This window comes from Lissotriton vulgaris, unplaced genomic scaffold, assembly GCF_964263255.1.
Source record: "Lissotriton vulgaris unplaced genomic scaffold, aLisVul1.2 SCAFFOLD_1025, whole genome shotgun sequence".
NCBI lineage: Eukaryota > Metazoa > Chordata > Amphibia > Caudata > Salamandridae > Lissotriton > Lissotriton vulgaris.
The window spans coordinates 499,865-512,912 of NW_028249245.1; the positions used below are offsets into that span (position 1 = coordinate 499,865).

At 52.8% G+C, this 13,048-nt stretch overlaps 1 protein-coding gene across 1 annotated transcript in view; it reads left to right on the plus strand.

The window, feature by feature from the left end:
• The window catches only part of DCHS1 (dachsous cadherin-related 1), a 352,029-nt gene that overhangs the window by 289,308 nt on the left and 49,673 nt on the right, over positions 1–13,048 (plus strand). Inside the window, exons 7-9 of the mRNA XM_086950300.1 lie at positions 7,157–7,344; positions 8,500–8,596; positions 9,898–10,055. Coding sequence (XP_086806426.1) covers positions 7,157–7,344; positions 8,500–8,596; positions 9,898–10,055 — 443 coding nt within the window. The remainder of the gene's footprint in view (positions 1–7,156; positions 7,345–8,499; positions 8,597–9,897; positions 10,056–13,048) is intronic.

The window sequence follows — 13,048 nt, forward strand, 5'->3', positions numbered from 1 at the left end:
AGGGCCACTCTGTCATCCACACCTGAACCGAGGGCCGCTCAGTCATCCACACCTGACCCAAGGGCCACTCAGTCATCCTCACCTGACCCAAGAGCCACTCCCACACTCTGTCATCCACACCTGAACCGAGGGCCCCTCTGTCATCCACACCTGAACCGAGGGCCACTCAGTCATCCACACCTGACCCAAGAGCCACTCCCACACTCTGTCATCCACACCTGACCCAAGGGCCACTCAATCATCCACACCTGACCCAAGAGCCACTCCCACACTCTGTCATCCACACCTGAACCGAGGGCCACTCTGTCATCCACACCTGAACCGAGGGCCACTCAGTCATCCACACCTGACCCAAGGGCCACTCAGTCATCCTCACCTGACCCAAGAGCCACTCCCACACTCTGTCATCCACACCTGAACCGAGGGCCACTCTGTCATCCACACCTGAACCGAGGGCCACTCTGTCATCCACACCTGAACCGAGGGCCACTCAGTCAACCACACCTGACCCAAGGGCCACTCAATCATCCACACCTGACCCAAGGGCCTCTCCCACACTCTGTCATCCACACCTGACCCGAGGGCCACTCCCACACTCTGTCATCCACACCTGAACCGAGGGCCACTCAGTCATCCACACCTGACCCAAGGGCTACTCAGTCATCCACACCTGACCCAAGGGATACTCAGTCATCCACACCAGACCCAAGGGCCACTCAGTCATCCACACCTGACCCAAGGGCCACTCCAACACTCTGTCATCCACACCTGACCCAAGGGCCACTCCCACACTCTGTCATCCACACCTGACCCAAGGGCCACTCCCACACTCTGTCATCCACACCTGACCCAAGTGCCACTCAGTCATCCACACCTGACCCAAGGGCCACTCCAACACTCTGTCATCCACACCTGACCCAAGGGCCACTCAGTCATCCACACCTGACCCAAGGGCCACTCCAACACTCTGTCATCCACACCTGACCCAAGGGCCACTCAGTCATCCACACCTGACCCAAGGGCCACTCAGTCATCCACACCTGACCCAAGGGCCACTCAGTCATCCACACCTGACCTGAGGGCCACTCCCACACTCTGTCATCCACACCTGACCCAAGGGCCACTCAGTCATCCACACCTGACCCAAGGGCCACTCAGTCATCCACACCTGACCCAAGGGCCACTCCAACACTCTGTCATCCACACCTGACCCAAGGGCCACTCCCACACTCTGTCATCCACACCTGACCCAAGGGCCACTCCCACACTCTGTCATCCACACCTGACCCAAGGGCCACTCAGTCATCCACACCTGACCCAAGGGCCACTCCCACACTCTGTCATCCACACCTGACCCAAGGGCCACTCAGTCATCCACACCTGACCCAAGGGCCACTCAGTCATCCACACCTGACCCAAGGGCCACTCCCACACTCTGTCATCCACACCTGACCCAAGGGCCACTCAGTCATCCACACCTGACCCAAGGGCCACTCCCACACTCTGTCATCCACACCTGACCCAAGGGCCACTCAGTCATCCATACCTGACCCAAGGGCCACTCAGTCATCCACACCTGACCTGAGGGCCACTCCCACACTCTGTCATCCACACCTGAACCGAGGGCCACTCAGTCATCCACACCTGACCCAAGGGCCACTCAGTCATCCACACCTGACCCAAGGGCCACTCAGTCATCCACACCTGACCCGAGGGCCACTCCTTCATCCACACCTGACCCTAAGGCCACTCCTTCGTCCACACCTGACCCTAAGGCCACTCCTTCATCCACACCTGATGCAGTGGCCACTCCTGCACTCACTTATCCACACCTGGCCTGAGTGCCACTCACTTGTCCACACCTGACCAGAGGGCCTCTCCTTCACTCACTCATCCACACCTGAGCCAAGTGCCACTCACTCAATCATTCACACCTGACCCTAGGGCCACCTAGTCATCCACACCCGACCCAAGAGCCACACACTCATCCACACTTGCCCCGAGGGCTACTCTTTCATCCACATCTAAGCCAAGGGCCACTCACTCATCCACACCTAAGCCAAGGGCCACTCACTCATCCACATCTGAGCCAAAGGCCGCTCACTCATCCACACATGACCTGAGCGCCTCTCACTCATCCACACCTGACCAAAGGACCACTCACTCATCCACATTTGACCCAAGGGGCACTGCCCCACTCACTCATCCATTCCTGACCTGAGGGCCAACGGACCTGAGGGCCACTCACTCATTTACACTTGACCCAAGGGCCACTCCTCCACTCACTCATGCACACCTGACCTGAGGGCCACTCCATCACTCATTCATCCAACACCTGACCCGAGGGCCACTCCCACACTCAGTCATCCATACCGGAACCGAGTGCCACTCAGTCATCCACACCTGACCCGAGGGCCACTCTTTCATCCACACCTGACCCTAAGGCCACTCCTTCATCCACACCTGATGCAGTGGCCACTCCTGCACTCACTTATCCACACCTGGCCTGAGTGCCACTCACTTGTCCACACCTGACCAGAGGGCCTCTCCTTCACTCACTCATCCACACCTGAGCCAAGTGCCACTCACTCAATCATTCACACCTGACCCTAGGGCCACCTAGTCATCCACACCCGACCCAAGAGCCACACACTCATCCACGGGCTACTCCTTTTTTCCACATCTAAGCCGAGGGCCACTTACTCATCCACATCTGAGCCAAGGGCCACTCACTCATCTACACATGACCCGAGGGCCACTCACTCATCCACACCTGAACAAAGGGCCACTCACTCATCCACATCTGACCCGAGGGCCACTCACTCATCCACACATGACCCGAGGGCCACTCACTCATCCACACCTGACTAAAGGGCCACTCACTCATCCACATCTGACCCGAGGGGCACTGCCCCACTCACTCATCCATGCCTGACCTGAGGGCCACTTCTCCACTCACACAGCCACACCTGCCCAAGTGCTCTTAGTCATCCACAGCTGACCCCAGGGCTACTTAGTCATCAACAACTGATGGCATGGCCACTTGCTCATCCACCTCAGACTTGAGGGCCACTCGCTCTTACACACCTGACCCATGGGCCATTCACCCATCCACACCTGACCCCAGGGACCCTCCCACACTCATTAATCCAACACCTGACCTGAGGGCCACTTCCACACTTGGTCATCCACACCTATTCTAAGGGCCACTGCTCCACTCACTCATCCACACCTGAGCCCAGGGCCACTCTCACACTGACTCATCATACCTGACCCGATAGCTAACTGACCTGAGGGCCACTCACTCATCCACATCTATGCCGAGGGCCATTCACTCATCCACACCTGACCCTAAGCCACTCACTTATCCACACCTGACCCGAGGGCCACTCACTCATCCACTCCTGACCTGAGGGCCATTTAGTCATCCACAGTTGACCCGAGGGCCACTCACTCATCCACCTCAGACCCAAGGGCCACTCCTTCATCCACACCTGACATGAGGGTCACTCACTCATCTACTTCTAACCTGAGGACCACTCACTCATCCATACCTGACCTGAGGGCCATTCACTCATCAACACCTGACCCAAGGGCTACTCAGTCATCCACTTCTGACCCAGGGCCACTCCCCACTCACTCATCTACACCAATCAATCAATCAATCAATCAATCAATCAAGGCATTTATATAGCGCGCTACTCACCCGGAGGGTCTCAAGGCGCTAGGGGAGGGGGGGGTCCGCTACTGCTCGAAAAGCCAGGTCTTGAGCTGTTTCCTGAAGGCAAGGTGGTCCTGGGTCAGGCAGAGGTGGGTCGGGAGGGAGTTCCAAGTCTTGGCGGCCAGGTAGGAGAAGGACCTTCCTCCTGTGGTGGCTCTTCGGATCCGGGGGACGGCGGCGAGGGCGTGGCTGGTCGATCGAAGCTGGCGTGTGGGAGCGTAGAAGTTGAGGCGGCTGTTGAGGTATGCTGGTCCTTGGTTGTGCAGGGCTTTGTGTGCGTGGGTGAGGAGACGGAAAGTGATTCTCTTGTTGACCGGGAGGCAGTGCAGATCTCTCAGGTGTTCGGTGATGTGGCTGCGACGGGGGATGTCTAGGATGAGTCGTGCTGAGGCGTTCTGGATCCGCTGGAGTCTCTTCTGGAGTTTGGTGGTGGTTCCGGCATAGAGGGAGTTGCCGTAGTCCAGTCAGCTGGTGACGAGGGCCTGGGTGACCGTCTTCCTGGTCTCGGTGGGGATCCACCGGAAGATCTTACGTAGCATGCGCAGGATGTTGAAGCACGATGAGGAGACTTGTCTGGTCATGGAGAGGGAGGAGTCCAGGATGAAGCCCAGGTTGCGTGCGTGGTCTGTTGGTTTGGGTGCGCTGCCCAGGGCGGGGGGCCACCAGGAGTCATCCCAGGCGGAGGGTGAGGATCCCAGGATGAGGACTTCCGTCTTGTCCGAGTTCAGTTTCAGGCGGCTGTTCATCATCCACTTGGCTACTTCTGTCATCCCTTCGTGTAGGTTGGCTCTGGCGGTTGCGGGGTCGTTGGTGAGGGAGAGGATCAGCTGGGTGTCGTCGGCGTAGGAGATGATGTTGAGGTTGTGTTGGCAAGCGATGGCCGCGAGGGGGCTCATGTAGACGTTGAAGAAGGTTGGGCTGAGCGAGGAGCCTTGAGGAACACCGCAGATGACTTCGGTGGCTTCCGATCTGAACGGGGGGAGGCGGACTCTCTGTGTCCTTCCTACGAGGAACGAGATGATCCATTCCAGTGCCTTCTCCTGGATTCCGACGTTGCGGAGGCGCTGCACTAGGGTGCGGTGGCAGACAGTGTTGAGGGCCGCGGAGAGGTCTAGGAGGATGAGGGCCGCTGTTTCTCCGTTGTCGAGCAGGGCTCGGATGTCATCGGTGGCTGCGATCAGGGCGGTCTTGGTGCTGTGGTTGGCCCGGAAGCCAGACTGCGAGAGGTCGAGGGATCCATTCGTCTCGAGGAAGGCGGCCAGCTGCTTGTTGACGGTCTTTTCGATGACTTTTGCAGGAAACGGGAGCAGCGAGATGGGGCGGTAGTTCTTGAGGTCGGTGGGGTCGGCTAATGGCTTCTTTAGTAGGGCGCTGAGTTCGGCGTGCTTCCAGCTCTCCGGGAAGGTCGCGGTGTCCAAGGAGGTGTTGATGATGTCCCGCAGGTGGGGTGCGATGACGGCGTCGGCCTTGTTGAAGACGTGGTGAGGGCAGGGGTCGGTCGGAGATCCGGAGTGGATCGAGTTGATCGCGCGGATGGTGTCTTCGGTGCTGATCGGGGTCCAGTTGCGGAGGGTGGTGGTGGGGGGCGGTGGTTCAGTCGTAGCGTGTGTCGGTTGGGTGCTAAAGCTGTTATGTATGTCCGCGATCTTGTTGTGGAAGTAGGAGGCCAGGGAGTTGCAGAGGTCTTGTGACGGGGTGATGTCGTTGTTACCGGCGTTGGGGTTGGAGAGCTCTTTGACACCCACTCATTTACACCTGAGTTAAGGGTCACTCCTCCACTCACTCATCCACACCTGACCCAAGGGCCACTCACTCATTCACACCTGATCTGAGGACCACTCTCTCATTCACTCATCCACACTTGACTCAAGGCCACTCCTTACTCCACACCTGACCTGAGGGCCATTCACTCATCCACATCTGACCCAGGGCCACTCCTCACTCACTCATCTACACCCACTCATTTACACCTGAGTTAAGGGTCACTCCTCTACTCACTCATCCACACCTGACCCAAGGGTCACTCACTCATTCACACCTAATCTGAGGACCACTCTCTCATTCACTCATCCACACTTGACTCGAGGCCACTCCTTCCTCCACACCTGACCTGAGGGCCACTCACTCATCCACATCTGACCCCAGGACCCCTCACTCATCCACATCTGACCCAATGGCCACTCTCTCACTCTCTCATCTATACCTGACCCATAGGCCACTCGTTTATCCACACCTGACCCAAGGGCCACTCACTCATCCACACCTGACCTGAGGCCCACTCCACCACACACCCATCTACACCCAAAGCAAAGGACACTTTTACACTGACACATCCACACCCAACCAGAGTGCCACTCCTCTCACTAACACAGCTGCACCCGACCAATGGCCACTCCGGATCAGAGTGCCCAGTGGGCACACCTCCGCACATCTGCACTCCATCCGAAGTCAAGTGAGGGTACTGTATTTTTGAGTCCGGCTTTTTTACAGATAGATGCTGAGGCCACTTGACTTGGCCTGAACCTGTTCTCAAGAGAGACCCTTGATGTACCATCTGTTTACACAGAGAAGTTCTGGCCGTTTTTGTGGCCCAGTCCCACTTCGCAGCGGGGTGTGAAGTCACTGGTTTTCAGAAGGTGCCCTGGTGGTGGGTTGTGAGCTAGTATCTCTTTAGGGAATGATGCTGTGCTTTAGTGATGTGATGCCACACCTGTTTCTGACAGCATCCACGATTGTCTGGTGTGCAGTCTCACCTGTGTGTAGAAGGATGCTGTGGTACCTAGCTGTGGGGTTCCACCTGTTTGAAGTGTGCTATTCTAATTCATTGCTTTGCTGTGATACACCAGTTTCCACCTGACACAATGTAAGAATTAAACACAGTGGGCAGATTCACAGAACTAATCTGAGATAAAATCCTTAACTTACTACTTTTGGTATTCACAGAAGACATTTAGTAGTAGTAAAGGTAGGACTCCTAATTTTACTATTACTAATCTGAGAAAAAATCCTAACTTTACGACTTTCGGTATTCACAAAAGGCATTTAGTAGTAGTAAAGTTAGCAGTCCTAACTTTACTACTACTAAATGCCTTCTGTGAATGCCAAAAGTAGTACGTTTAAGATTTTATCTCAGATTAGTTCTGTGAATCGGCCCCAGCGAGATGGTTTCATATATGGATGTCACCTCACAATAGATGCTTTCTTTCTTTTTCCAAAAGTACACCGCGTCCATGTCCTCGAGGCCTGTGGTGGCATATGTCACCCCACTCATCTGTACAGTGGGACCTGTGGGCAGGCTTGTGCCATGGGTGATTGATTACAGCAGGGTGTCAGGCTCACTGGCACACACAACACACCATAACTGTCCACACACCAGCCTGCCCACAGCAGGAACTGAAGACGCACATATCATACTGCGACACTGATCTCTTTCAGGTGACGTCAGCGTGAGAAGGAGTCTGGACCGAGAGCAGCAGTCGAGTTACCAGCTTCCGGTGATGGTGCAGGATGGGGGCACCCCGCCACGGAGCACCACCGGCACCATTTACGTCACTGTGCTGGATGAGAACGACAACGCGCCCTCCTTCCTACACGCCCTGGCCGGGAGGGAGTTCTCTGTGCAGGTACCACATACTGGTGTGATGGTATGGGTGAGGAAGGGGTGAAATATAGTTCAGTGGGGAACGAGAGAGGTTTAGCACCACCTGTCCAGACACTGCTGCACCAGCAGCTGTTAGGAACAGTGTGCAAGACTTGTGGTAGGACAGGTGCTTTGCTAATTTATAAATAAGGCTCCTAGTTGTATGGTATTTATTTTTTTGACATTTCTATCTATATTTATCTTTACTTATTTTTTGTTCATGTATCCTTATTTATCCATATTTATTTTGTACTTAGTGTAAACAATGTAGCTGCAATGGGTATATTTCCACTTTTATTTAACCAACAAATGCTTACTCAGGTTTGAAGATCCAGTGGGTTTTAGCTATTTATAGTACAATAAAGTCATTTGAAAACATTTGCATTGTAGGACGCCTGCATTAGAATTTTTTGTAAAATGTTTAACTTTCCTACATGTCATTCTGCACAGCTAGTGACCTAACACTCATGACTGACAATAGTGAGAATCTTTCAACCCAGAACCTCTTTTCTGTATGTATCCATATGGAAAAATAAATACAGGCCGGACAATAAATGGTGTTCTGTCTGTATTTATCTGTAAAATTCAGTAAAAACAACAAACTGGGAGCCTTATTTATTAATCTCGGAGGGAGGAGGTGGCAGAGTCTGTCCCTTCCACGCAAACTGGCCCCCAGACCTACCCCCCATACTCCTCACCACCCAGTGGACAGCCTTCTCTAGCCACTTCTGAGCTGTGGTTTGATGAGGCTGCGTTTCAGTGTCATATTCAACCGCTCCTTACCGTGCGTTGCCACCTTCACGCCCCTTTAGGATTACCAATGATGTTTCCCAACATCTTGCCACATTTATCCATCTTCTTCTGAATCCAACAGCAGAAAAGAGAATTTGAAGATGGGGGTATATTGTGGCGCCTTGTGGGTGTGGTCATGAGTCTTAGTGGCGCCACCTACTGTTGGCACCAAAAATCAATATTTAAAGTCAGCACAGTGCCATTCTGAGTCCAACCACTAGGTGGCTTCATCATCAGTTTAATGGAACAGTCTGAAGCGCAAAAGATTCTTTAACTACACCTTCCTGCTGCCCCATAAACTTTTCCATTAACAAGGATCTCTTTCAACCTCGCATTCCCTCTGCAGGTGCAGGAAGGAAAGCCGTCGGGCACGTTCATAGCCTCCCTGCAGGCGAAGGACCCGGACGAGGGCGAGAACGCCACCATCTTCTACTCGCTGACAGGTACTGAAGGAGCCACCGTTGAGGAGATGGTGGGGATGTAAAGTCGCAGAGACAGTGGGAAGGGGTGCTTAGGAGAGTCACGTAGAAGGGAAGCGAGAGACCTGGTAGGCAACAATAGGTGAGCGAGGATTCCATGAACATGGGGTGAGGGCTTTACTGGAGAGGTCCCAGCCCAACCCGCCTCAGATTTGAAGACTTGATGCGAGGTGGGCTGAGGACAGATTCATGCACAGGGCAGGTGTGAGGGTCTGCGGAGGGTGGACATCACCATTAGACAAGAAAGTTCGTAAAGGAGGCAAGCACGCTTTAGGGGGGTTACATCTTCACGGAAAGAACACGAAAGATCAAAAGTCTCTTCTGGGTGACCAAGGAGGAATTGTGGGTGACCAGCGGAGAGGGCAATGAAATACATATGGGGGGACATTTCAAAGTGAAGGGAAGAAGTCTTCAGACTTGAGGGAGGTGGTTCGTAAATGGGAAGGATTAAAGAGGTGTCTTTGGGTCAAAAAAGAGACTTCCACTGTAGGAGGGAATAACATTGAAAGAGTGAGACATCTTGAAATCAGAAGCTGGGAATTTGGGGAGATTATACCTCATGCATGTGGTATGTATGGCTGGAGAGGCTGTCAGTGGGCAAGACAATCTAAGACAAAGATTTAAGAAACACCATGTGGAAAAGGCAAAAAAGATCTGAGAGGTGAGAAAGGTCTGCAGTGAAACACCAGGGGGCTTAGGAAAAACTGATCCTCAGTCAGGTGAGGGTCATCTGCTAAGAAGCACTTTGGCAATTAGAGGGAATGATAATTAAAAAGCAAGCAATCTACAAAGATGTAAAGTGGGCATTGCCTTGGGGCCAAGTGTGCAAGTTATGTATGTTATGCAACTTATTATAACATAATGTGACTGGAGTGCAACATTGAGAACAAGGAGATGACTTGGAATCAGAAAGACTTAGGTGCAAGATAGCACAGGCGAAATGGAGAAAGAGCAGGAAATGGAAGGAAAGTGTAGAGAGAGTGAAAAAAGGTGAATGTAAAGGGAAAACTGGGAAGAACCTCGGGGGGAATCAAGATGGATGTATGGGAAAAGCTCAAGCAAGATATGTGCTCATGGAGGGTGGGAGAGGGTGGAAGTGGGAGACCCTCACCATTGGAGGGCTGGGAGAAGGTGGAAGTGGGTATACCCTCACTATTGGAGGGGTGGGTATAGATGGAAGTGGACAGACCCTCACCATTTGAGGTGTGGGAGAGGGTGGAAGTGGACAGACCCTCACCCCTTGTGACAATCCTCTCATTTTCCAGGATCCTGGGCTGAGCGTTTCACAATTAATCCGAACACGGGTGAGCTGCGAACAGCGACGGTGCTCCACCGGTCCGAGAGAGCTGAGTACACCTTCACCATCAAGGCCAGCGACCGGGGGCCAGAGGCCAAAAGCACATCCGCATTCATCCGCATCCAGGTACGGCGAGTGCTGGCACCACTGATGAGCAGAACCACCTCAGCCCAGAATCAAAGCCAGTCTTAAGACCCCTTGAATCATCAGACTGCGGCTGTCCCCTCCTGCCCACATCAGGTCAGAAAAAAGAGTAGGGATGTTTGTGGGAATATGAGGAGAGGCAGCACAGATGTGTGTCACAGATTCCATCTTATTTGCAAGGTGTGTGCACATCTGGTGACGGTTCAGCAGTCAAACGCCCTGTTCATGATGACCCGAAGGCTCCTTCAGATTGATCCATATTACCCAATCTTTCACTTAATTGATCCAATTCCCATGTTCTTACTATAAGCCAATCACTAAAAGTCAATCACAGGAGAGGTGTTTGGTTTATGAGAGGAGACTCCGGGGTCTTTTCCACGACGTGACATTGGGTAATGTTGGAGGGCAAACTCCGTCCCGAGACCTGTCCTTCAAAACGCGAAGCTGATGAGTCTATGTGGATGCTCTCCCAGGGAGGGCCTGCTTCCTGAGAGAGGAGTGTGTGCGAGGGTAGGTCCATGAGTCAGGTCTTAAGGCTACAGATGGTGGATTCTTCAGGGCTGGCTTCAGAGAGTGGTATTTTGTGATGGCAGACCCATAGTTTGGATTCTTGATGGCTGACTCCTGAGGGTGGGAGATTGTGAGGGTAGACCTCTAGATCAGGTCATGAGCCCTGTAGGTGGTGGATTCTTCAGGGCTGTTTCCTTAGAGTGGGTGGTTTGTGAGAGCACACCCATGGCCAGGTCTTGGGACCCAAAGGTGGTGAATTCTTGAGGGCTGCCTCCTGAGGGTGGGTGGTTTGTGAGGGCAGACACATGGTTAGGTCTTGAGGCTGCAGGTGGTGGGCTCTTTAGGGCTAGCTCCTTAGAGTGGGTGGTTTGCAAGGGCAGACACATGGCCAGGGCTTGGGTCCCCAAGTTGGCGGATTCTTGAGATCTTAAGTGGGTGGTTGGTGAGGGCCCACCAATGGCCAGGTCTAGAAAAAGGAAGGTGGTGTATTCTTGATGCTTGACTCCTGAGGGTGGCTGGTTGTGGGTTGTGTGTTTGTGAAGGTAAGCTTGAAGACTCCTGAACCCAGATATTAAGAGGTGGTGAGTATCTGAGGGCAGACGGCTGGATCCTGCACCAGGGGTGGGCGGTGAGTTACTAGAGGGAGACTCCTGAATCCAGTCAGAGAAGTGTCAGATGTGTGAGCTGTGACTAGCCCCTTTGCTACTTCTTCCCCTGTGACCCCTGCATCTGATTTCCTATTCCTCACTTATGGCCTGTCTCCTCAGCTATGAGATGAGAACCTCCCCCTTTGCAGGGAGTTGGGGGGCTCTACACCTTCCTCATGCGCCCTCTCCCTCATAGAGCTGAGGATGGATCTTTAGCCCCTCCGGGGGCATGCTCTCTTACATTCATTGGTGCCGATATTTGGTTTTGTATAGTGTCAACCTGTTCCCTTCTCCTTCTGCTCCTCTTCCTCTCGTTCCCTCTATTAACCCACTTCCCCTCACCCTTTTCTTATGATATTGTCGTAGTTTCCTCCTCAGACTTTCCTTCTTTCCTCGCTCCTTCAAGTTGTTCTTCATTGATTGCTACTCTCTACTCTCTAGTATCCAAGTATCCTCTTCCGTCTGTTTCTTAATCCCTTCTCACATAATCTCTCTACCTTTTCTTCTCCTCTTGAACTCATACCCTCCTCCTCTGGGTACTTGACCTGACCTCACGTACCCCCTTTACCCTTCTCCAGTCACTCACGCACCATAACTACAAAACCTGCCTGTACCCAGCACAGCTAAACTCTGGTCTCAGTAGACCTACCATCCAAGCTCTAGGGATGGTTGTGAAGGAACTACCAACTCTGGAGAGTTCTCTGACTCTGGGTACTTTGCCTGACCCTTTTATTTTTTTTTTATTTATTTGAAGCTTGTAGAGCGCACAGCTACCTCCGAAGGAAGTGTCCCGGCGCTGAGATTACTGAATTGTCCCCAGGGAAAGAAAACAGAGACTGAACTCATACAGGGTTCTGACCCAACCAGGTCCTACTGTTTAGTGAACAACCAAGTCTTGATTTTGCGGCGAAAAACAGACTCAGATTCGCAGAACCTGAGGTCAAGAGGAAGGCTGTTCCAGAGCTTGGCGGCAGTGATGGTAAAAGATCTGCCGCCAGTCCGAGAGAGCTTAAATCTGGGCACTGTCAACAGGCGAAGGTTGTTAGATCTAAGATGTCTGGCTGACACCGAGATTTTAAGGCGCTTTTTCAGATATGTCGGGCCAGTACCATGGATAGCTCGGAATGTCAAAGTCAAAATCTTGAAATCAATGCGTCGTAAAATAGGAAGCCAATGAAGTTCTTCTCGAAAGGCTCTGACAGAGGTGCGGGCAGGAATATTGCCAATAAGCCGGGCGGCTGCATTTTGCACAATTTGCAGGCGGTCAACAAGAAAAAGTGGGGCACCTGAGTAAAGACTGTTGGCGTAGTCCAAGTGGGAGGTGATGAGAGCATGGACCACAGTTTTACGTGCTGAATGAGGGAGAAAAGGGAGAATTTTCTTTATCATACGAAGTTTGGAAAAGCAAGCTCCGACCACTTTATTAACTTGAGCCTTACCAGACAGGGCATTATCAAAAGTGTAGCCCAAGTTACGAGCTGCCTGTACTGGCGTAGGGGGAGGGTTCAGGATAGTAGGCCACCATAGGATAGATGGGGGGGGGGATTTTTTGCTGAAGAAGAGGACCTCCGTTTTATCGGTGTTCAGGGCAAGATGATTGGTAGACATCCAAGAGCAGATGCTGCCAAGGCAATTCCTAAAGTTAGAGAAAAGGGAGTCAGAATGGTCTCGAAAGGAAAAGATAAGCTGAGTATCATCAGCATACGAGACCACCCTGACACCCCAAGACTCAATTACCTTGGCTAGGGGGGCCACATAGGCGTTGAACAAAAGAGGGCTTAAGGCGGAGCCCTGGGGCACTCCGCACAAGAGGGGTTT